The 23,609-nt window shown below is 51.5% G+C and overlaps 1 protein-coding gene across 5 annotated transcripts in view; it reads right to left on the bottom strand.

Moving 5' to 3' along the window:
• Positions 1 to 23,609, bottom strand: part of LOC138349599 (synapse-associated protein of 47 kDa-like) — a 185,295-nt gene that overhangs the window by 32,665 nt on the left and 129,021 nt on the right. For 4 of the 5 annotated variants that reach the window (XM_069323775.1, XM_069323777.1, XM_069323776.1 and 1 more), the window contains 2 exons: positions 17,658 to 17,734; positions 2,585 to 2,614 (listed from right to left, as the gene is read on the bottom strand). In XM_069323775.1, coding sequence (XP_069179876.1) covers positions 2,585 to 2,614; positions 17,658 to 17,734 — 107 coding nt within the window. The remainder of the gene's footprint in view (positions 1 to 2,584; positions 2,615 to 17,657; positions 17,735 to 23,609) is intronic. The other variant, XM_069323778.1, reaches the window with a different exon arrangement.

The following is a 23,609-nucleotide window of genomic DNA, read 5'->3' as shown; positions in this document are numbered from 1 at the left end:
GGGCTATAGCTGTATGGGCCCCTCTGCTATATGCTGGTAGATCAGGGCTATAGCTGTATGGGCCCCTCTGCGGTGTCTAAACCCATGCTGCCTGGTGTTATACTTCTCTTCCTCTGCCATGTACTGTACTTCACAAGTCTCTCATTATTTTTTCGAATATTTTGCCTGGTACTTCGGGGAGGGAAATTGGCCTGTAGTTTTCAGTTTGGGTTGGGGGTTTACCTGGCTTAGGGATTAATCTTATTGTGGCATTCTTGAAGTATGTGGGGAATAGTCCAGATGCAAGAGCTGCATTTATTATACATGTGTATTGATGGAGTGCAGTCACTGGAAGGTTGGATATTATCATCTTATTTATCTTGCTGTTGCCCGGCGCCTTGTTCTGGAAACCCATAATTGTTTTACGGACCTCTGCACTGGTTATGCCGGCCGGCCGTGAAGGTGGTGTTAGGGGAGGTGGTGTGGTGGGAGGGGTAGGGGGGCGCTGGGTGAGGAAGGTGCCGTTATTACTATCGAGCAACGCTGCAGTGTAGGAGCCGTGATATGTACCTGCTGGAGACATTACTCCTTCAGGAGGGAAGGTGTGGGCTACACCTCTCGTGAGGGAGGGGGGGGGGGGGAAGTAGGGGCTGTACCTCTAATTGGGGGGGGGTGGCGTTAGAGTAAACAGGTAATAGCCAGGTACTCTTATTATAATTAATAACTATATGTAGAGTGCGATCCAAAGAGCTGTGGTTGGCCAGGGTCACTGGCCTGGACCACACACATGTGGGAACGCTCATCACATCTACGAGCTGTAAATTACTTGTCAAAGAGCTATCACCTGAAGACATTAAGTAATTTACCCCCAAGAATGCTGTGTCCCTGGAGGATAACATCACCATCTGTGGTGCAGAATATTCCCGAGTGGCCAGATGTGGTGGAGTGTGCCAGGACCAGACCAGATAGACGCCCCACACGTGGTGTCGACGGTGCGAGACTCGCCCAGGACGGTACCCAGGGAACACTGACCATCACAGCTCCACGGTTGTTCAGTAGCCTCACAGCAAGGATAAGAAATATTGCCAGAACAAAAGTGGGATTCAAGAAAAAACTGTGGCCTCCTGAGTCACCATGGCCTCCTGAGAGTCACCATGGCCTCCTGAGAGTCACCGTGGCCTCCTGAGTCACCATGGCCTCCTGAGAGTCACCATGGCCTCCTGAGAGTCACCGTGGCCTCCTGAGAGTCACCGTGGCCTCCTGAGAGTCACCGTGGCCTCCTGAGTCACCGTGGCCTCCTGAGAGTCACCGTGGCCTCCTGAGAGTCACCGTGGCCTCCTGAGAGTCACCGTGGCCTCCTGAGAGTCACCATGGCCTCCTGAGAGTCACCATGGCCTCCTGAGAGTCACCATGGCCTCCTGAGAGTCACCATGGCCTCCTGAGAGTCACCGTGGCCTCCTGAGAGTCACCGTGGCCTCCTGTGAGTCACCGTGGCCTCCTGAGAGTCACCGTGGCCTCCTGAGAGTCATCGTGGCCTCCTGAGAGTCACCGTGGCCTCCTGAGAGTCACCATGGCCTCCTGAGAGTCACCATGGCCTCCTGAGAGTCACCATGGCCTCCTGAGAGTCACCATGGCCTCCTGAGAGTCACCATGGCCTCCTGAGTCACCATGGCCTCCTGAGAGTCACCATGGCCTCCTGAGAGTCACCATGGCCTCCTGAGAGTCACCGTGGCCTCCTGAGAGTCACCGTGGCCTCCTGAGAGTCATCGTGGCCTCCTGAGAGTCACCGTGGCCTCCTGAGAGTCACCGTGGCCTCCTGAGAGTCACCATGGCCTCCTGAGAGTCACCATGGCCTCCTGAGAGTCACCATGGCCTCCTGAGAGTCACCATGGCCTCCTGAGAGTCACCATGGCCTCCTGAGAGTCACCATGGCCTCCTGAGAGTCACCATGGCCTCCTGAGAGTGAGACACTAGGTGAGTGTCCACCAGACCAACACCGTACACCATAACCATGGTGACTGCTCCTCACCTCACAGCATCACTCCAGCAACTGATGAGTCCATCACAGTTGATCACGTCCCACGACGACAGCGATAAAGCCAATATACACACACTGGACCCAACACAATAAGTGGTTACTGCCCGGGCCATTACCACCATAACTACCAAATAGGTCACTACACCTTCTGACCTACACAGGAAAATCACCATCACGAAATGAAGTGTGGCGGACTATGAGCATCATCGCTTCAGAAAGGAAGACTCCAGTGTGAAGGAAACTTTTAGAATAATTACGACAGATTTAAAAATAAAAGCGAAGCGGTTTAGGGGTACCAAGCAGTCAGTCCCCTGCAGGGGTTGACAAGGTGGAGACCCGTAGTAGTGGTGCTGTAGCTTACATGTACAGTACATGTACATGGTAAGGTAAGGTTCATGGCGACACTAACACACTCTTACTGCCACTCACACAAACCCAGTCACCACATTAAGCTCCCACCACCACCACCACATAAACCAACAAGCACCCAAGACTACCACCACCACCACACTAACCAACAACCATCCGCCACCTCCACCACCACACTAAGAGGGGGCAGCGTATTACCTTCCCAGGCTTTGGTCACATCAGGCACGGCTGTAGGGAAGCAAAATAAAAAGTGAACATAAGCAAGCAAATAAAATATAACATTGCCAAAGTAATTTGGAAGCTGACAAAAGTAAGTCTGCATTAAATTATCTACAAAATAATAATTCAAATTAACTCATAATATTAAATTAGGCTATCATTATAAAAATACAAGCTCAAGAATTTTGTGCATAAAATAATGGTATTGTGAATGAATGCGAGTCTAAACATTAGCATATAATTCGAGCAGAGAAAAAGAAAGTTAACTATAGCAAAATAAAGCATTGTCATCTTCATCAAGGGGGAACTAAATGATAAAAGGAGCATGGCAAAGGAAAAAAAAACAGCTGAAGATCAAAGACTGAAGGGGTCGTACGAGCACGGGCACGTGCACACACATGAACACACAGTCTGGGTGGCACAGTCACATCAGTCAGGGCGTGGGGACAGTCACATCAGTCAGGGCGTGGGGACAGGGAACAGGTGTGGGGCCGCGCTCCTCAAAAAAGTAGTCATATCTCTGGACATCAAAGTGATACGGAGAAACGTCAGTGTGTAGTGATAGTACAAAGTGTCACACAACGCATAGACCATCAAAGCCGCTACTAGCCGACAAGACCAAGGCACCAATTGAACTCAAACAACTTCGAGAAGCAATGGAAAATTAGCACCAACAAACAAAAGTTTTAGATAATACACATTGCGGAAAGAAACCCGGACCCCATTTTCCTTGACAACTATCCGATCCAATATGCGGAGGTAGGCAGAATACTGGGACTCATGATAAATAGAACAGGGATACAAACTCATGTAAGGGACCGACTAAACAAAGCCAAAGCAGCCTTAGGAAAACTGAGGAGATTCCGAAGCCTCAGTATAAACATTCAGATCCACCTATATAAGGCTCTAGTTCGGCCGCATCTAGAGTATCCCCCAGTACCACTACACACCATAAAGAAAACTAACATGCAGAAACTGCAAGCAGTACAAAATAAGGCGCTAAGGAGAGCAGCAAAACACCGTCCACCATATGATCAGACAATCCAGGAGCTCCATGAACTCCTGAACATACAGCCACTAAACATCAGACTGCAGCACCAAGCCATCAGGGTGTGGAACACCATCGAAATGTTAAGAGGACCCAATGTTTGAAAGATTTCTGCAAGATTACTCCAAGAATGTAGTTAGTAAACAGTTGATTGACAGTCGAGAGGCGGGCCGAAAGAGCAAAGCTCAACCCCCCGCAAACACAACTAGGTGAATACAATTAGGTGAATACAGGTACCAATAGAGGCCCTACCTGCCCCAGCCCCTACGCTCCTCCACCCCACTATCTCCTCCCTTCTCCCCCTCCTCCTTAAGCCCTCCTTTCTCCCTCACCCCCTCCCCCAAGCCCACCCTCCTCTCCTGCCCCCCCCAAGCCCCCCTTTCTCCCCCCCCCCCTAAGCCCTCCTTTCTCCCCCACCCCTCCAGGCCCTCCCTTCGCCCCTATCCTCTCCAAACCAGATCCTCCAAGCCCCTCACAACCCAGGTTCCCCTCATTCTCAGTCCCCCCCTCACAACCCAGGGCCCACCCTTCCCCCTCCCCATCCCAGACCCTCCATGTTTACCTACTCCAGTGGAACCAACAGAAACTGAGGATGGACAGAAAAGAATCGGCTTAAAGGTGATGTACTCAAACATTGATGGGATTACAAGTAAGGCGAGTGAACTTAGGGAAAGAGCACAAGAAGTAAACCCTAGATGTAAAGTAAACACGGAAACAAAACTCTCAGGAATCATAACAAATGTGGTGTTCCCCCAGGAATACACTGTAATAAGGAAAGAGAGGGAGGGTAGGGGAGGAGGTGGAGTGGCCCTACTCATGAGAAAGGACTGGAGTTTCAAGGAGAAGGTTATCTTAGGCTGTGAAGGGTTTAGAGACTACGTAACAGGCACCATGACGATGGGAGGACCAAGAGTAGTAGTAGCAGTGATATATAACCCTCCACCAAACGACAGAAGACCCAGGCAAGAGTATGATAGAAACAACATGGAAGTTAACAATATAATTGAGAGGGCAGCCTCTGCTGCCTGCAGAATTCGATCCCATCTGCTCATCATAGGTGACTTCAATCACAGAAGGATAGACTGGGAGAACAAGGAACCGCACGGAGGAGAGGAAACATGGCAAGCTAGACTACTGGAGGTGGCAACAAGAAACTTTATAAGCAGCATGTCAGAGTACCCACAAAAGTGAGGGGAAACGATGAACCAGCGAGACTCGACCTAGTATTCACTCTGAATGACTCCGACGTGAGGGAAATTGACTTTGAGGCCCCAGTAGGAATGAACGATCAGAGCGTACTGACATTTGAGTATCTGGTCGAAGAAGGGTTAAAGAACTCGAGAAAGGGAACCGAAAGAAAAAAAGGCTAGCATTCCGTAGGGGAAACTATGAGATGAGAAATTTCCTAACGGATATAACATGGGAAACAGAGCTAAGGGGAAAGACGGCCCAAGACATGATGGAATACACCACACAGAAATGTAAGGAGGCAGCAGAAAAGTTTATCCCGGCCCAAAAGGTAAAAAATGAAACGCAGATAAGAAACCCATGGTTTAATCAGAGAAGTAAGCTAGCTAAGCAAGTAAGTAAAAGAGCATGGACAAACTATAGAAATAACAGGATACCCGAGAGCAGAGAAGGATACCAGAGAGCCAGGAATGAATACGTCAGGGTGAGAAGCGAGGCAGAAGGGCAATATGAAAACGACATAGCAAGTAAGGCTAAGACAACCCAAATTACTGCACAGCCACATCAGGAGAAAAACAACAGTGAAGGAACAGGTAATGAAACTGAAGATAGAGGCAGACAGATTCACTACAAACGACAAAAAAGTGCGCAAGGCACTCAACAGGAAATTCCAGGAAGTCTTCACATTGGAGCAAGGGGAAGTTCCAGAGATAAGAGAAGAAATAGTTAACCAGGCACCACTAGGAGTTTAAGATTACCAGTGGGGATGTAAGGAAGCTTTTGCTGGAGTTGGATGTGACAAAAGCTATAGGCCCGGATGGAATATCGCCATGAATACTAAAGGAATGAGCAGAAGCACTGTGCCTGCCACTCTCCGTGGTGTATAACAAATCACTGGTAACAGGTAAATTGCCAAACATTTGGAAGACGGTGAACGTAGCCCCGATATACAAAAAGGGGGATAGACAGGAGGCACTGAACTACAGGCCAGTGTCCCTAACTTGCATACCATGCAAGTTATTGGAGAAAATTGTGCGAAAAAAGCTAGTGGAACATCTGGAGTGAAGGAACTTTGTGACAACACTAACATGGTTTCAGGTATGGCAAATCATGCCTCACAGGATTAATTGAATTCTACAATCAGGCAACAAGCATCGGACAAGAAAGAGAGGGGTGGGCAGACTGCATATTTTTGGATTGCCAGAAAGCCTTTGACACAGTTCCACACTGGAGACTAGTGCGAAAGCTGGAGATGCAGGCAGGAGTGAAAGGTAAGGTACTGCATTAGATAAGGGAGTGCCTAAGCAACAGAAGACAGCGAGTCAGTGTGAGGGGTGAGGTCTCAGATTGGCGAGACGTCCCCCAGTGGAGTCCCGCAGGGTTCAGTCCTTGGACCCATACTGTTTCTTATATATGTAAATGATCTTCCAGATGGTATAGAATCACTCCTCTCATTTTTGCTGATGATGCAAAAATTATGAGGAGGATTAAGACGGAGAAAGATTGTCTAAGTCATCTTGTAACCTCATACTGACTGAATGAATGGTCCAACAAATGGCTACTAAGGTTCAACCCGAGTAAATGTAAGGTAATGAAACCAGGCAGTGGAAACAGGAGGCCACACACAGGATACAGAATGGGAGATGAAGTCCTTCATGAAATGGACAGAAAGATCTGAGAGTTGATATCACACCAAACCTGTCTCCTGAAGCCCACATTAAAAGAATAACATCTGCAGCGTATGCGAGGCTGGCTAACATCAGAACTGCCTTCAGGAACCTGTGTAATGAATCATTCAGAACTTTGAATACCACATATGAAGACCAATCCTGGAGTATGCGGCTCCAGCATGGAGCCCGTACCTTGTCAAGCACAAGGCGAAAGCTTGAAAAAGTTCAGGGGTATGCCACTAGACTGGTCCCAGAACTAAGAGGCATGAGTTACGAGGAAAGGCTGCGGGAAATGCACCTCACAACACTGGAAGACATAAGAGTAAGGGGAGACATGATCACTACCTACAAAATTCTCAGAGGAATTGACAGGGTAGATAAAGTTAAACTGTTAAACACGGGTGGTACGCGAACAAGGGAACACAGGTGGAAACTGAGTACCCAAATTAGCCACAGGGACGTTAGAAAAAACATTTTCAGTGTCAGAGTAGTTAACAGATGGAATGCATTAGGCAGTGATGTGGTGGAGGCTGACTCCATACACAGTTTCAAATGTAGATATGATAGAGCCCAATAGGCTCAGGAACCTGTACACCTGTTGATTGACAGTTGAGAGGCGGGACCAAAGAGCCAGAGCTCAACCCCCGCAAGCACAACTAGGCGAGTACACACACGTCCCCCCCCCCCAAAAAAAAAAACACGTGTGGGCGGGGTGTGCACGAACATGAACCGCACGCCCCCGTTAGCAAGGCGGACAGCCCGCCTGCTTTCATACTTCTCACTGCATTTCCCACTTCTATACTTCCCTTCACCAATGCCTCTCCTTCCTCTTTACTCCCCCCCCAAACCCCCCCCCCCCCCCTCGACACACACACACACACGTACGTATGTAAATTTAAAGCAGTAAACAGTAATATTTAAACACAATAATCTCGGTAAACCAAATATTTACCGATCAGTAAATATGGCACCGGAATATATATGTTTTTAAATGTTGTGGGAAAGGTTTACTTAAACGGTACGAGGGAGTAAAGGATTTATATGACAAGGCTTTACAAGAGGAGATTCGAACCTGCCGAAGTAGAATGCAGGAGACAACGCCCAGGAAAGTGCTTCAATACCAAGGGGAAGGATGCAGGCACCTAGTGTATCCTAACACCAAAAATTCGAAGCGTAACATTTATAAAATCAGAACTGTTGTATTTAGTCAAAACTGTAAACACTGGTGAATGAGGCAGAAGAGTCTGGCAGAATAACCAAGACAATGCCACTTACATCCACAAGACTCAACACTCCGGCTTCAGCGCAACGCTTTAAACATTACTAAATACAGCGGAATACCCTTTGTTTAAAATAAAATAAAAGAACGTCGAGTCTTCATCAAACAAAATATTTAACGTGGCCTCAAAGTTTCAACAGTGACCGGCCGGACCAACCGGGCTGTGGATATGTGGGCCTGCAGGCCGCTCCAAGCAACAGCCTGGTGGACCAAACTCACAAGTCGAGCCTGGCCTCGGGCCGGGCTTGGGGAGTAGAAGAACTCCCAGAACTCCATCAAGCAGGTACTGCCACACACACACACACACACACACACACACACACACACACACACACACATACAAGCAAGCCTGCCTCAACCTCACCCGCAAAAGATAAGCATCAAAACTATAAGAGATGTTTTGTATAATGCTAGTGAAAGAAAATGACCCTTGCGTGACATGAACATGTCAACTCGAGACCCGTGAACAATGTGAACACGGACAGGCTGTTCAGTAGAGGTAGGAACAGAACGACATCTATACAGCTCAATCTCTCTCTTGTCGTTCCGGTCCAGAACGATAAGACGGCCGGAAATCGTTGGAGCGGACAACTGATAACCAATGTAGAGGAGGAGTCACAATAACGAGGCTGAAGATCTGATGACCAAACCACACATCTCAAGACGGAGGAACGACGACCTTCCGGTCCCTCCTGGACCATTATCATGTCCTGTGAGAGAGAGCAATGGCACACCCAAATATATACCTTAAGAGACATGAGAGGCGAGGAACAAGTAAGAGAAAGAAGGTAAGAGCGGGACGAAGGTAAGAATGGTACGAAGGTAAGAGCGGGACGAAGGTAAGAGCGGGACGAAGGTAAGAGCGGGACGAAGGTAAGAGCGGGACGAAGGTAAGAGCGGGACGAAGGTAAGAGCGGGACGAAGGTAAGAGCGGGACGAAGGTAAGAATGGTACGAAGGTAAAAGCGGGACGAAGGTAAGAGCGGGACGAAGGTAAGAGCGGGACGAAGGTAAGAGCGGGACGAAGGTAAGAGCGGGACGAAGGTAAGAGCGGGACGAAGGTAAGAATGGTACGAAGGTAAGAGCGGGACGAAGGTAAGAGCGGGACGAAGGTAAGAGCGGGACGAAGGTAAGAGCGGGACGAAGGTAAGAATGGTACGAAGGTAAGAGCGGGACGAAGGTAAGAGCGGGACGAAGGTAAGAGCGGGACGAAGGTAAGAATGGTACGAAGGTAAGAGCGGGACGAAGGTAAGAATGGTACGAAGGTAAGAGCGGGACGAAGGTAAGAGCGGGACGAAGGTAAGAATGGTACGAAGGTAAGAGCGGGACGAAGGTAAGAGCGGGACGAAGGTAAGAGCGGGACGAAGGTAAGAGCGGGACGAAGGTAAGAGCGGGACGAAGGTAAGAGCGGGACGAAGGTAAGAATGGTACGAAGGTAAGAGCGGGACGAAGGTAAGAGCGGGACGAAGGTAAGAGCGGGACGAAGGTAAGAGCGGGACGAAGGTAAGAATGGTACGAAGGTAAGAGCGGGACGAAGGTAAGAGCGGGACGAAGGTAAGAGCGGGACGAAGGTAAGAGCGGGACGAAGGTAAGAGCGGGACGAAGGTAAGAGCGGGACGAAGGTAAGAATGGTACGAAGGTAAGAGCGGGACGAAGGTAAGAGCGGGACGAAGGTAAGAGCGGGACGAAGGTAGGAGCGGGACGAAGGTAAGAGCGGGACGAAGGTAAGAGCGGGACGAAGGTAAGAATGGTACGAAGGTAAGAGCGGGACGAAGGTAAGAGCGGGACGAAGGTAAGAGCGGGACGAAGGTAAGAGCGGGACGAAGGTAAGAGCGGGACGAAGGTAAGAATGGTACGAAGGTAAGAGCGGGACGAAGGTAAGAGCGGGACGAAGGTAAGAGCGGGACGAAGGTAAGAATGGTACGAAGGTAAGAGCGGGACGAAGGTAAGAATGGTACGAAGGTAAGAGCGGGACGAAGGTAAGAGCGGGACGAAGGTAAGAGCGGGACGAAGGTAAGAATGGTACGAAGGTAAGAATGGTACGAAGGTAAGAGCGGGACGAAGGTAAGAGCGGGACGAAGGTAAGAGCGGGACGAAGGTAAGAGCGGGACGAAGGTAAGAGCGGGACGAAGGTAAGAATGGTACGAAGGTAAGAGCGGGACGAAGGTAAGAGCGGGACGAAGGTAAGAGCGGGACGAAGGTAAGAATGGTACGAAGGTAAGAGCGGGACGAAGGTAAGAGCGGGACGAAGGTAAGAGCGGGACGAAGGTAAGAGCAGGACGAAGGTAAGAATGGTACGAAGGTAAGAGCGGGACGAAGGTAAGAGCGGGACGAAGGTAAGAGCGGGACGAAGGTAAGAATGGTACGAAGGTAAGAGCGGGACGAAGGTAAGAGCGGGACGAAGGTAAGAGCGGGACGAAGGTAAGAGCGGGACGAAGGTAAGAGCGGGACGAAGGTAAGAGCGGGACGAAGGTAAGAGAGGGACGAAGGTAAGAGAGGGACGAAGGTAAGAGCGGGACGAAGGTAAGAATAAGAGGACGGACCGAAACTTCGACTTTTTTCCATTGGATTAGTGATAAGCTAGTGGGAGGGGGGGGGAGAGGAGGAGGGGGAGGAGAAGAAAGAAAGAAAAGAAAAAGAAGGAAAGAAAAGAAACGAAAAAGAAGGAAAGAAGGAAAGAAGGAAAAAAGAAGGAAAGAAAAGGAAAGAAGGAAAAAAGAAGGAAAGAAGGAAAAAAGAAGGAAAGAAAAAGAAGGAAAGAAGGAAAAAAGAAGGAAAGAAGGAAAAAAGAAGGAAAGAAGGAAAAAAGAAGGAAAGAAGGAAAAAAGAAGGAAAGAAAAAGAAGGAAAGAAGGAAAAAAGAAGGAAAGAAGGAAAAAAGAAGGAAAGAAAGAAAGAAAGAAGGAAAGAAAGAAAGAAAGAAGGAAAGAAAGAAAGAAGGAAAGAAAGAAAGAAGGAAAGAAAGAAAGAAGGAAAGAAAGAAAGAAGGAAAGAAAGAAAGAAGGAAAGAAAGAAAGAAAGAAGGAAAGAAAGAAAGAAGGAAAGAAAGAAAGAAGGAAAGAAAGAAAGAAGGAAAGAAAGAAAGAAGGAAAGAAAGAAAGAAAGGAAAGAAAGAAAGAAGGAAAGAAAGAAGGAAAGAAAAAAGGAAAGAAAGAAGGAAAGAAAGACAGAGGGGGGGGGGGGGAGGGGGGCATTGTCAGAGGACGAGACCGTGTGAGGGGTAACGTCTCCCCTAGCAGCCTGCCTCCTGGCCACATTATTGTGTATTATCCCCAGTCAGTTCCAGCCCGAGTCCCAGGCCCAGCCCGTGTCCCAGGCCCAGCCCGTGTCCCAGGCCCAGCCCGTGTCCCAGGCCCAGCCCGTGTCCCAGGCCCAGCCCGTGTCCCAGGCCCAGCCTGAGTCCGAGTCCCAGCAGTGTGGGAATGCGTGCATTAGCCCTTCCTTGCATTATGCAAATGTCTGGTCCACTTTACATTCCCTTGTGGGCAGGAAAACAATGAGTGCTGTGTGGCTCTTCCTCCGCGCGGGTACTCTCTCTTTACAAGTTATTCCTGTCTTCTCCACAACTTACATTTGTATTTTCTCATTTATTTTCTTGATATAAATAAAATATATATATATTATATATATATATATATATATATATATATATATATATATATATATATATATTATATATAAATATTTGTGTATAGTGATCCTTTACGTTTGTAAAGGCGAAACACTGCATTTGTTCTCAGTTTACCATTACTGAAGTAAAATACAGGAGTCAAACAATTACAAACTGGTCCACTCTACAACTCATCAACTCCTGCGAGTTGCTCTATTACCCAAGCCCGGCCTTGACTTGTGAGAGTTTGGTTCAACAGGCTGTTGCTTGGAGCGGCCCGCAGGCCCACATACCCACCACAGCCCGGTTGGTCCGGAATTGTTTTTAGAAAACAATCTGGTTTTCTCTTGAAGATGTCCACGGTTGTTCCAGCAATATTTTTTATCATCGCTGGGAGGACGTTGAACAACCGCGGACCTCTGATGTTTATACAGTGTTCTCTGATTGTGCCTATGGCACCTCTGCTCTTCACTGGTTCTATTCAGCATTTTCTTCCATATCGTTCACTCCAGTATGTTGTTATTTTACTGTGTAAATTTGGGACCTGTCCCTCCAGTATTTTCCACGTCTATATTATTTGATATCTCTCTCGTCTCCTTTCTAGTGAGTATATTTGTCTTTGAGACGATTCCAATAATTTAGGTGCTTTATCGCGTCTATGAGTGCCGTATATGTTCTCTGTATTCCCTCTATTTCAGCAATCTCTCCTGCTCTGAAGGGGAAAGTGAGTACTGAGCAGTACTCAAGACGGGACAGTACAAGTGATTTGAAGAGTACAACCATTGTGATGGGATCCCTGGATTTGAAAGTTCTCGTAATCCATCCTATCATTTTTCTGGCTGCCGCAATATTTGCTTGGTTATGCTCCTTAAACATTAGGTCGTCAGATATCATTATTCCCAAATATTTGACATGCTGTTTTCCTACTATGGGCAGATTTAATTATGTTTTGTATCCTGTATTATATCTAAGGTCCTCATTTTTACCGTACCTGAGTACCTGAATTTATCACTGTTAAACATCATGTTATTTTCTGCTGCCCAATCGAAAATTTTATTAGTATCTGCTTGTAATTTTTCAATGTCTTCGGCAGAGGTAATTTTCATGCTGATTTTTTTGTCATCTGCAAAGGATGACACGAAGCTGTGACTTGTAATTTTGTCTATATCTGATATGAGAATAAGGAAAAGCAGTGGTTCAAGGACTGTACCCTGAGGTACATAGCTTTTAACTGCGCTTGGACTATATTTTATATGGTTGACTGTTACTCTCTGTGTTCTGTTCGACAGGAAACTGAGTATCCAACGTCCTACTTTACCAGTTATTCCCAATGACCTCATTGTGTGTGCTACCACTCCATGGTCACATGTGTTGAATGCCTTTGCGAAGTCTGTGTATACTACATTTCCATTTTGCTTTTCTTCTAAGCTTCTGTGATTTTGCTCACAATCTCTGGCTGTTGACCAGCAACCCGCGTTCACAAGTGACGCCATATTAAGCGCTCACTCTTGTCACACATCTTTCCTTCTTATTCCCTTCCTACACCGTGCATTAAACACCCGCTGAAAATTATACATTCCTTCGCAAATCTTGACCAATAGTAATTCTTCATTTACTGTTTAACTTTTCCGTTTACAAATTTTATTTACCTATAGGCAGGCAGGCAGGCATCCAGGCAGGCAGGCATCCAGACAGGCAGGCAGCCAGACAGGCAGGAAGGTAAGCAGGCAGCCAGGAAGGTAAGCAGCCAGGTAGGCAGCCAAGATGGGAAGGAAGGAGACGGGGAGAAATGAATAGTAAGGTAAGATGAGAGGTGAGGCAGGGTTGTGGGAGTAGTTGGTTAGCCAGGCGCTGTGTCCCTAGTGTGGCCTCTCCCGGCCCCCGGCCATATATTGCCTTACACTCACACACCTGCCTCCCCTCTTACACTCTCACACACCTGCCTCCCCTCTTACACTCTCACACACCTGCCTCCTGCACCCTCTCTACTGTCACATCCCCTTACTTACACCAGCTCTTAAACATTTACACATTTCCTCAGCACCCACCTGTACATTACTGTATGGTAGGGGAGCAGCCAGGGTGGGGAGCGTGCTCACACCACACGCGGCGCCGCCAACACCACCACCACCACCGTCATAACTGTGGCCAGAGGCTCAGCTATAAACTCAAGTTAAGAGAGAGTTCACCTGCACATATTGGACCGTATTCCCTAAGAGATGTAGGACCAGAGGTCACATGTAAAGGAACGGAAGGGAGTACTCCTCGAGTGAGTACGTTGAACTGGTAGATGCCAATTCAACCCAGATCTTTACCATTAGAGATGATTTAAGTCACTGGGAAGTGTTCGCTGTATTGCTCAAAATAAGGGAAAGTGTAGGAGGCGGCCAAAGAGCCATTTACCAGTAATCAGCAGACTGCCCAGCCATGCTACCTGCCTACCCAGACCCTTAATGTTTCCACACCTTCCTGGAGCATCTCACCACAGGCCTCCACACTAGCCAGAAGGTGCCACTCCCCCCCCCCTCCACACTAGCCAGAAGGTGCCACTCCCCCCCCCCCACACTCCCCTCCTCTCCCCATCACCTTTCTTCCTCAGGATCCTGGTCGTATATATTACACTCTGCTAATTGTGTTCCATTCCTACTTCGTTATTTTCCCCCTCCTCTTCCACCTCTAAGGTTATACTTAGTAAGCTTATTTCGTCTTTCTCTTCCCTCTCAGTATCCCCCCCCCCCACCCCCTCCCCCTGTCCCTCGTGCTGCTGGCCTCACAAGTAAGAGCTCTTAGAGCTCTTTAAGAGCCCTCCCTCCCTCCCCTCCAGATCAAGGCCATTCCACAGGTCGAGGGTGACAGCATGAGGAGAGACAAAGAAGGAGAGGAGAGACAAAGCAGGAGAGGAGAGACAAAGAAGGAGAGGAGAGACAAAGAAGGAGAGGAGAGACAAAGACCACGTTTGTGGGTGGAAGGCAAATGGAACATGTTGGAAGAACAGGAGAGAGACCAGAGTGAAATATTTATCAAGAAACGAGAAATGTCAGTAAGGATGAGGATAATGCAAAAATTAAATAAGGTATTAAAACTTGTAAACAGTGGACCAGGGAGGAGAAACACGGCCCACACGCAAGATGGAAGACCAAGGAAAGGTAGAGAGGAGGGAGGGAGAAAAGAGGAGGAATAAAGGTAAGAGAAGAGAGTGGAAGGGTTAAAGAAAGGAGGAGGAGATAATGCAAAGTAGGAAATGTGAGACGGTAACAGGAAACAAGGACTTACAAAGAGACAGGTGCTAAACAAACAAGAGTGGAAGGGGGAGCTGAACAATGACAGTGTAAGGAACATAGTGGAGAACACGGGGGAACATTTCGTCGACACGTGACTCAACTATGTCTAACGCTTCCATTTACAACCCTAACCTAACCTTCACTTATGAAGGTTAACCTAACCTTCATAATACATAACATCAGTAGAGACGAAATTCTTGTTATTTGAAATGTGGCTTAAACACACAGCTATTGAAGAAGTGTTCTTCAGCACCACCAACAGAGAGGGTGTTGTTCTTCAGCACCACCAACAGAGAGGGTGTTGTTCTTCAGCACCACCAACAGAGAGGGTGTTGTTCTTCAGCACCAGCAACAGAGAGGGTGTTGTTCTTCAGCACCACCAACAGAGAGGGTGTTGTTCTTCAGCACCACCAACAGAGAGGGTGTTGTTCTTCAGCACCAGCAACAGAGAGGGTGTTGTTCTTCAACACCAGCAACTAGGAAAGGTTCCCCCTTCAACACCAGCGACTAGGAAAGCTTCCCCCTTCAACACTAGCGACTAGGAAAGCTTCCCCCTTCAACACTAGCGACTAGGAAAGCTTCCCCCTTCAACACCAGCGACTAGGAAAGCTTCCCCCTTCAACACTAGCGACTAGGAAAGCTTCCCCCTTCAACACCAGCGACTAGGAAAGCTTCCCCCCTTCAACACCAGCGACTAGGAAAGCTTCCCCCCTTCAACACCAGCGACTAGGAAAGCTTCCCCCCTTCAACACCAGCGACTAGGAAAGCTTCCCCCTTCAACACCAGCGACTAGGAAAGCTTCCCCCTTCAACACCAGCGACTAGGAAAGCTTCCCCCTTCAACACCAGCGACTAGGAAAGCTTCCCCCTTCAACACCAGCGACTAGGAAAGCTTCCCCCCTTCAACACCAGCGACTAGGAAAGCTTCCCCCCTTCAACACCAGCGACTAGGAAAGCTACCCCCTTCAACACCAGCGACTAGGAAAGCTTCCCCCTTCAACACCAGCGACTAGGAAAGCTTCCCCCCTTCAACACCAGCGACTAAAAGAGGTTCACGCACTTGCCTCACTGTCTCAAGTTAATAACAAAAAAGTGAATACAAAATTTCCACAATATCAGGCGCTCTAAAGTTCCGCAGAGTGCGTGCGGCTTCAACACGAAAAATGCAAATTAGAAAAAAGTATTCCTTGTAACGTGAAATTTTTAAACATAGAAGCTGGCCCGTGACTGGTGGAAAAGTTGCATGTTAGTCATTATTCCTGCGTGGCAGGTCTGGTCACTGATTGGTGGACGAGTTACGTGTTAGGCATATTATTATGTGATGAAAGTCATCCTGGAAGACATCCCCTACCCCCCCCCCCTCCCACTAACACCCCTCCCGGTACCGTCATCCTTATGCAATATTATCACCCTCCCCCCTCCTCCAGGTGTCCCAGGTACTCCTCATTCATGCTCTTTTCCCCCTCCCAGTGCTGCCATCTACACGCTAACTCCTCCCAGTGCTGCCATCTACGCGCTAACTCCTCCCAGTGCTGCCATCTACGCGCTAACTCCTCCCAGTGCTGCCATCTACGCGCTAACTCCTCCCAGTGCTGCCATCTACGCGCTAACTCCTCCCAGTGCTGCCATCTACGCGCTAACTCCTCCCAGTGCTGCCATCTACGCGCTAACTCCTCCCAGTGCTGCCATCTACGCGCTAACTCCTCCCAGTGCTGCCATCTACGCGCTAACTCCTCCCAGTGCTGCCATCTACGCGCTAACTCCTCCCAGTGCTGCCATCTACGCGCTAACTCCTCCCAGTGCTGCCATCTACGCGCTAACTCCTCCCAGTGCTGCCATCTACGCGCTAACTCCTCCCAGTGCTGCCATCTACGCGCTAACTCCTCCCAGTGCTGCCATCTACGCGCTAACTCCTCCCAGTGCTGCCATCTACGCGCTAACTCCTCCCAGTGCTGCCATCTACGCGCTAACTCCTCCCAGTGCTGCCATCTACGCGCTAACTCCTCCCAGTGCTGCCATCTACGCGCTAACTCCTCCCAGTGCTGCCATCTACGCGCTAACTCCTCCCAGTGCTGCCATCTACGCGCTAACTCCTCCCAGTGCTGCCATCTACGCGCTAACTCCTCCCAGTGCTGCCATCTACGCGCTAACTCCTCCCAGTGCTGCCATCTACGCGCTAACTCCTCCCAGTGCTGCCATCTACGCGCTAACTCCTCCCAGTGCTGCCATCTACGCGCTAACTCCTCCCAGTGCTGCCATCTACGCGCTAACTCCTCCCAGTGCTGCCATCTATGCGCTAACTCCTCCCAGTGCTGCCATCTACGCGCTAACTCCTCCCAGTGCTGCCATCTACGCGCTAACTCCTCCCAGTGCGGCCATCTACGCGCTAACTCCTCCCAGTGCTGCCATCTACGCGCTAACCCCTCCCAGTGCTGCCATCTGTTCACTAACCCCTCCCGGTGCTGTCATCTGTGCACTAACCTCTCCCAGTGCTGCCATCTATGCACTAACCCCTCCCAGTGCTGCCATCTATGCACTAACCCCTCCCAGTGCTGCCATCTATGCACTAACTCCTCCCAGTGCTGCCATCTATGCACTAACCCCTCCCAGTGCTGCCATCTATGCACTAACTCCTCCCAGTGCTGCCATCTATGCACTAACCCCCTCCAGGTGCTGTCGTTGAAATCAAAACCCTGCAACCTTCTTTGCACCCCACCTCTCTCTCCTCCACGGGCGCGGACGGAGGGATAGATTTCTTCCTGCACCTGGCCCAGGATGGGTGGAGAGTCCAGGAGAGCGCGCGAGAAAGGGCTGGCGAGTTGCCGCCAGAAAGCCCAGGAGAGCGCGCGAGAGGGGGCACGAGAAAGGGCTGGCGAGTTGCCGCCAGAAAGCCCAGGAGAGCACGCAAAAGACGTAGCGCGCAAGACGGGGGATAAGAGCGGGCGCATTTAGAGAGTCAAGACACTGAAGAGAACTCACCTGAGGCGAAGCCAGCCTTGGCCTCCGGTTCCTCCTCTCCTTCACTGGCGGGGTTGCTGTCGGCGCCCTCCGTGGCGCTGTGGAGGGAGAGAGAACCACACTCATTACTCTGCTACATCACACATTCACAACGATACATCATCAATTATAATAATCACGAAGAACACTCAACCTAAAATACACTAACATGGTTATAACTGTACTATGTTCGGTTACCTTCACCCGATACTCATCCTGTGTGTGGTAGTGTATTGTGCACCCCATACTCATCCTGTGTGGGGTAGTGTATTGTGCACCCCATACTCATCCTGTGAGTGGTAGTGTATTGTGCACCCCATACTCATCCTGTGAGTGGTAGTGTATTGTGCACCCATACTCATCCTGTGAGGGGTAGTGTATTGTGCACCCATACTCATCCTGTGAGTGGTAGTGTATTGTGCACCCCATACTCATCCTGTGAGCGGTAGTGTATTGTGCACCCCATACTCATCCTGTGAGTGGTAGTGTATTGTGCACCCCATACTCATCCTGTGAGTGGTAGTGTATTGTGCACCCCATACTCATCCTGTGAGTGGTAGTGTATTGTGCACCCATACTCATCCTGTGAGTGGTAGTGTATTGTGCACCCCATACTCATCCTGTGAGTGGTAGTGTATTGTGCACCCCATACTCATCCTGTGAGCAACAGCACATACAGGATCACAGACAGCACACCGCCGATGTCTTAATCAGACCTCGGCAGATATATATATAAACTTACAATTTCCCCTAATCTGCACACCTTATAATTATAACAGCAGCTAGTAATAGACTTTTGCACAAATATACATTTGTATACATTGGAGGTATGTTTTTGTTAATATATAAAATAATGTTACATTTACAAGAGGATAAAAGAGTTGTTGACCAGACCGCACACTAGACACAGTGAAGGGATGACGACGTTTCGGTCCGTCCTGGACCATTCTCAAGTCGATTGTGGAATGGTCCAGGACGGACCGAAACGTCGTCGTCCCTTCACTTTCTAGTGAGTGGTTTGGTCAACATATTTCAGCAATGTTATTGTGACTCCTCGTCTGCATAAAAGAGTTGTTTATAATTATTAGTCTACACACTACACAGCTTAATCATGCACATGTCATTTATCTATCAGAAACAACATACAGATACAGCAGGCCATTTACGCAGTGCAAGAACTTCTGACATTTTATCATTTGCATTAAAATGGCTTGGAATTTTATGCAACGTGAGTTTAGATTGATCTTTAAATTGTTCAATGTCTTCACAATATTAAGTCGATACACGTCCACCTGCCAGAGAGTGTGAGAAATGTAGGCAAGTCGTGTCTCAGCTCTGCCAATGTCTCTCAAACTACTGGATTTTGTTACCTCAAACACGTGTGGTGTTTCACACATTTCATTGTGAATAAAATGGATTTGCTGGTTCCTGTTCGCATCCGACTACATTCTTCAAAATCTTCTACGAGTTCTAGTCTAATGAAACTTTAAAGGGCATCTATTTGACGGGTCAAGATTACATTTAACTTTGTTTGTATTTACTGTAAGCTTTGTAATGGTATCAACATTACCACGTTCTTACGGCCCAAGATGAGGGATGATCCACAACAGTTTGACCTTAACCGGTGGATGCCCAGTTACGGTTACAGTCTTTTCTCCCTGTAGTTCAATCAGGTGACTCGCCAGTGTAAAGTGTCTGAGTGATGTTTGTAGTGTGTAGAGTGAGCGTTTTCTAGGGTAGTTACCTTGGCAGGGAGCTGAGCATGAGGGTTGTGAGAGATTAGATTGGTCTTATGGTATGTCAGGAGGTATTACCAGCCAGGGGTGGCAGCCAGGGTGGCCTCCAGGGGTGGCAGCCAGGGTGGCCTCCAGGGGTGGCAGCCAGGGGTGGCCGCCAGGGGTGGCCGCCAGGGGTGGCAGCCAGGGGGTGGCCGCCAGGGGGTGGCAGCCAGGGTGGCCGCCAGGGGTGGCAGCCAGGGGTGGCAGCCAGGGGTGGCCGCCAGGGGGTGGCCGCCAGGGGGTGGCAGCCAGGGGGTGGCAGCCAGGGGGTGGCAGCCAGGGGGTGGCAGCCAGGGGGTGGCAGCCAGGGGTGGCAGCCAGGGGGTGGCAGCCAGGGGGTGGCAGCCAGGGGTGGCAGCCAGGGGTGGCAGCCAGGGGTGGCAGCCAGGGGGTGGCAGCCAGGGGGTGGCAGCCAGGGGGTGGCAGCCAGGGGGTGGCAGCCAGGGGGTGGCAGCCAGGGGGTGGCAGCCAGGGGTGGCAGCCAGGGGGTGGCAGCCAGGGGGTGGCAGCCAGGGGTGGCAGCCAGGGGGTGGCAGCCAGGGGGTGGCAGCCAGGGGGTGGCAGCCAGGGGGTGGCAGCCAGGGGGTGGCAGCCAGGGGTGGCAGCCAGGGGGTGGCAGCCAGGGGGTGGCAGCCAGGGGGTGGCAGCCAGGGGGTGGCAGCCAGGGGGTGGCAGCCAGGGGTGGCAGCCAGGGGGTGGCAGCCAGGGGGTGGCAGCCAGGGGTGGCAGCCAGGGGTGGCAGCCAGGGGTGGCAGCCAGGGGGTGGCAGCCAGGGGGTGGCAGCCAGGGGGTGGCAGCCAGGGGGTGGCAGCCAGGGGGTGGCAGCCAGGGGTGGCAGCCAGGGGGTGGCAGCCAGGGGGTGGCAGCCAGGGGTGGCAGCCAGGGGGTGGCAGCCAGGGGGTGGCAGCCAGGGGTGGCAGCCAGGGGGTGGCAGCCAGGGGATGGCAGCCAGGGGGTGGCAGCCAGGGGGTGGCAGCCAGGGGGTGGCAGCCAGGGGGTGGCAGCCAGGGGGTGGCAGCCAGGGGGTGGCAGCCAGGGGTGGCAGCCAGGGGTGGCAGCCAGGGGTGGCAGCCAGGGTGGCAGCCAGGGGGTGGCAGCCAGGGGGTGGCAGCCAGGGGGTGGCAGCCAGGGGGTGGCAGCCAGGGGGTGGCAGCCAGGGGGTGGCAGCCAGGAGTGGCAGCCAGGGGGTGGCAGCCAGGGGTGGCAGCCAGGGGTGGCAGCCAGGGGTGGCCACCAGGGGGTGGCAGCCAGGGGGTGGCAGCCAGGGGGTGGCAGCCAGGGGGTGGCAGCCAGGGGTGGCAGCCAGGGGGTGGCAGCCAGGGGGTGGCAGCCAGGGGGTGGCAGCCAGGGGGTGGCAGCCAGGGGGTGGCAGCCAGGGGTGGCAGCCAGGGGTGGCAGCCAGGGTGGCAGCCAGGGGGTGGCAGCCAGGGGGTGGCAGCCAGGGGGTGGCAGCCAGGGGGTGGCAGCCAGGGGTGGCAGCCAGGGGGTGGCAGCCAGGGGGTGGCAGCCAGGGGGTGGCAGCCAGGGGTGGCAGCCAGGGGTGGCAGCCAGGGGTGGCAGCCAGGGGTGGCAGCCAGGGGTGGCAGCCAGGGTGGCTGCCAGGGCTCCACTTGTACATCACTGCGCATCACCCACAACCCAAACATGATAATATGAGCGGGTGTCCGTCTACTCCACCAGAATCACTATAGTCCCGCTGCCCGTGTTCTGTCAGTGAGGCCGCCTCTCTCCATCCTCGACCCTAATCCATGACTGACCTAACATGCAGTTAATCTCTCTTCATATTTGTGGGATGGGCTGTGTCCGAATTAAAATATTACATATATATTATATACATACTATGAGAGGTATCAAGGTCTCTTCCCCCCCCCCCCCCCCACCCCCACCACTCCTTCCTTACTCCAACATCTCCCTTTTCCTATCCGTCCCTCTCTTTTTCCTATATTCCCAGTACTCCCTTCACCACCTTCCCAACCGAGCGCCACCTAACCCTACCTAGCCCTGTGCTCAAGAGGAGAGATAGTGGTAAAACCCTCTTCTACTCTTCAGCACAGTCCCTATATTCCTGTAACCCGCTGTGCCCTAGACTCCCCCCCCCCCATTTCCCACTTCCCCCTCTCTTACCCAATCCCTCGTCTCTCTCCATCTTATTATTGCCTTCGTTACTGCAATCCAAACATTTAATAGACTAGAATAATCTTAGCGAGGATGCCTCAACCCCCCCCCCCCCATGTCCGCAGTTTGGGGCCTGGACCACTCCAGCATTAGAGACCCCTCCCCCCCCCATCCCCTCCATTACACTGTGACTCGTCCCTCCATGCACACTCTCGGAGGCTTCGCTGAGGATACAGTACGCCGCAGTGCCTTCCACTCTCACCTGTCTTGAAGGTATTGGAAAAGAATGAGAACAAATTTGTTAGAGATGAGCGCCCGTGCCTGTTACACCAGTGCCTCCCCCAGCCACACCATGTCAGCCACAGTACCCAGCGGTGCCTGTTATACCAGTGCCTCCCCCAGCCACACCATGCCAGCCACAGTACCCAGCGGTGCCTGTTAATACCAGTGCCTCCCCCAGCCACACCATGCCAGCCACAGTACCCAGCGGCGCCTGGTGATAATACCAGTGCCTCCCCCAGCCACACCATGCCAGCCACAGTACCCTGCGGTGCCTGGTGATAATACCAGTGCCTCCCCCAGCCACAGTACCCAGCGCCGCCTGGTGATAATACCAGTGCCTCCCCCAGCCACACCATGCCAGCCACAGTACCCAGCGGTGCCTGTTGATAATACCAGTGCCTCCCCCAGCCACACCATGCCAGCCACAGTACCCAGCGGTGCCTGGTGATAATACCAGTGCCTCCCCCAGCCACAGTACCCAGCGGTGCCTGTTAATACCAGTGCCTCCCCCAGCCACACCATGCCAGCCACAGTACCCAGCGGCCCTGGTGATAATAACAGTGCCTCCACCAGCCACACCATGCCAGCCACAGTACCCAGCGCCGCCTGGTGATAATACCAGTGCCTCCCCCAGCCACACCATGCCAGCCACCGTACCCAGCGCCGCCTGGTGATAATACCAGTGCCTCCCCCAGCCACACCATGCCAGCCACCGTACCCAGCGCCGCCTGGTGATAATACCAGTGCCTCCCCCAGCCACACCATGCCAGCCACCGTACCCAGCGGCGCCTGGTGATAATAACAGTGCCTCCCCCAGCCACACCATGCCAGCCACAGTACCCTGCGGTGCCTGGTGATAATACCAGTGCCTCCCCCAGCCACACCATGCCAGCCACAGTACCCTGCGGTGCCTGGTGATAATACCACAGTAAAGGGGCCTCGTAGCCTGGTGGATAGCGCGCAGGACTCGTAATTCTGTGGCGCGGGTTCGATTCCCGCACGAGGCAGAAACAAATGGGCAAAGTTTCTTTCACCCTGAATGCCCCTGTTACCTAGCAGTAAATAGGTACCTGGGAGTTAGTCAGCTGTCACGGGCTGGTTCCTGGGGGTGGAGGCCTGGTCGAGGACCGGGCCGCGGGGACACTAAAAGCCCCGAAATCATCTCAAGATAACCTCAAGATAACCAGTGCCTCCCCCAGCCACACCATGCCAGCCACAGTACCCTGCGGTGCCTGGTGATAATACCAGTGCCTCCCCCAGCCACACCATGCCAGCCACAGTACCCTGCGGTGCCTGGTGATAATACCAGTGCCTCCCCCAGCCACACCATGCCAGCCACAGTACCCTGCGGTGCCTGGTGATAATACCAGTGCCTCCCCCAGCCACACCATGCCAGCCACAGTACCCTGCGGTGCCTGCTGGCAATACGGCCATCAACCCCCACCATGGCAATTACACCCGCCAGTTAAAAAAAAACCCAACTGGCCATTCCCGATAATTGAATCTGGGGCAAGTGATCAAGGTACAGTGGGAGGGACGGTAGTGGGAGGGGAGGTACAGGGAGAGGGATGATACAGGGGGAGGGGAGGTACAGGGGGAGGGACGGTAGTGGGAGGGGAGGTACAGGGAGAGGGATGACACAGAGGGAGGGGAGGTACAGTGGGAGGGACGGTAGTGGGAGGGGAGGTACAGGGAGAGGGATGATACAGTGGGAGGGGAGGTACAGGGAGAGGGATGATACAGGGGGAGGGGAGGTACA

The sequence above is a fragment of the Procambarus clarkii genome, chromosome 13 (genome assembly GCF_040958095.1).
Source record: "Procambarus clarkii isolate CNS0578487 chromosome 13, FALCON_Pclarkii_2.0, whole genome shotgun sequence".
NCBI lineage: Eukaryota > Metazoa > Arthropoda > Malacostraca > Decapoda > Cambaridae > Procambarus > Procambarus clarkii.
Note: the sequence above shows the minus strand (reverse complement) of the source record. Positions and strands in the feature narration are given on the sequence as shown.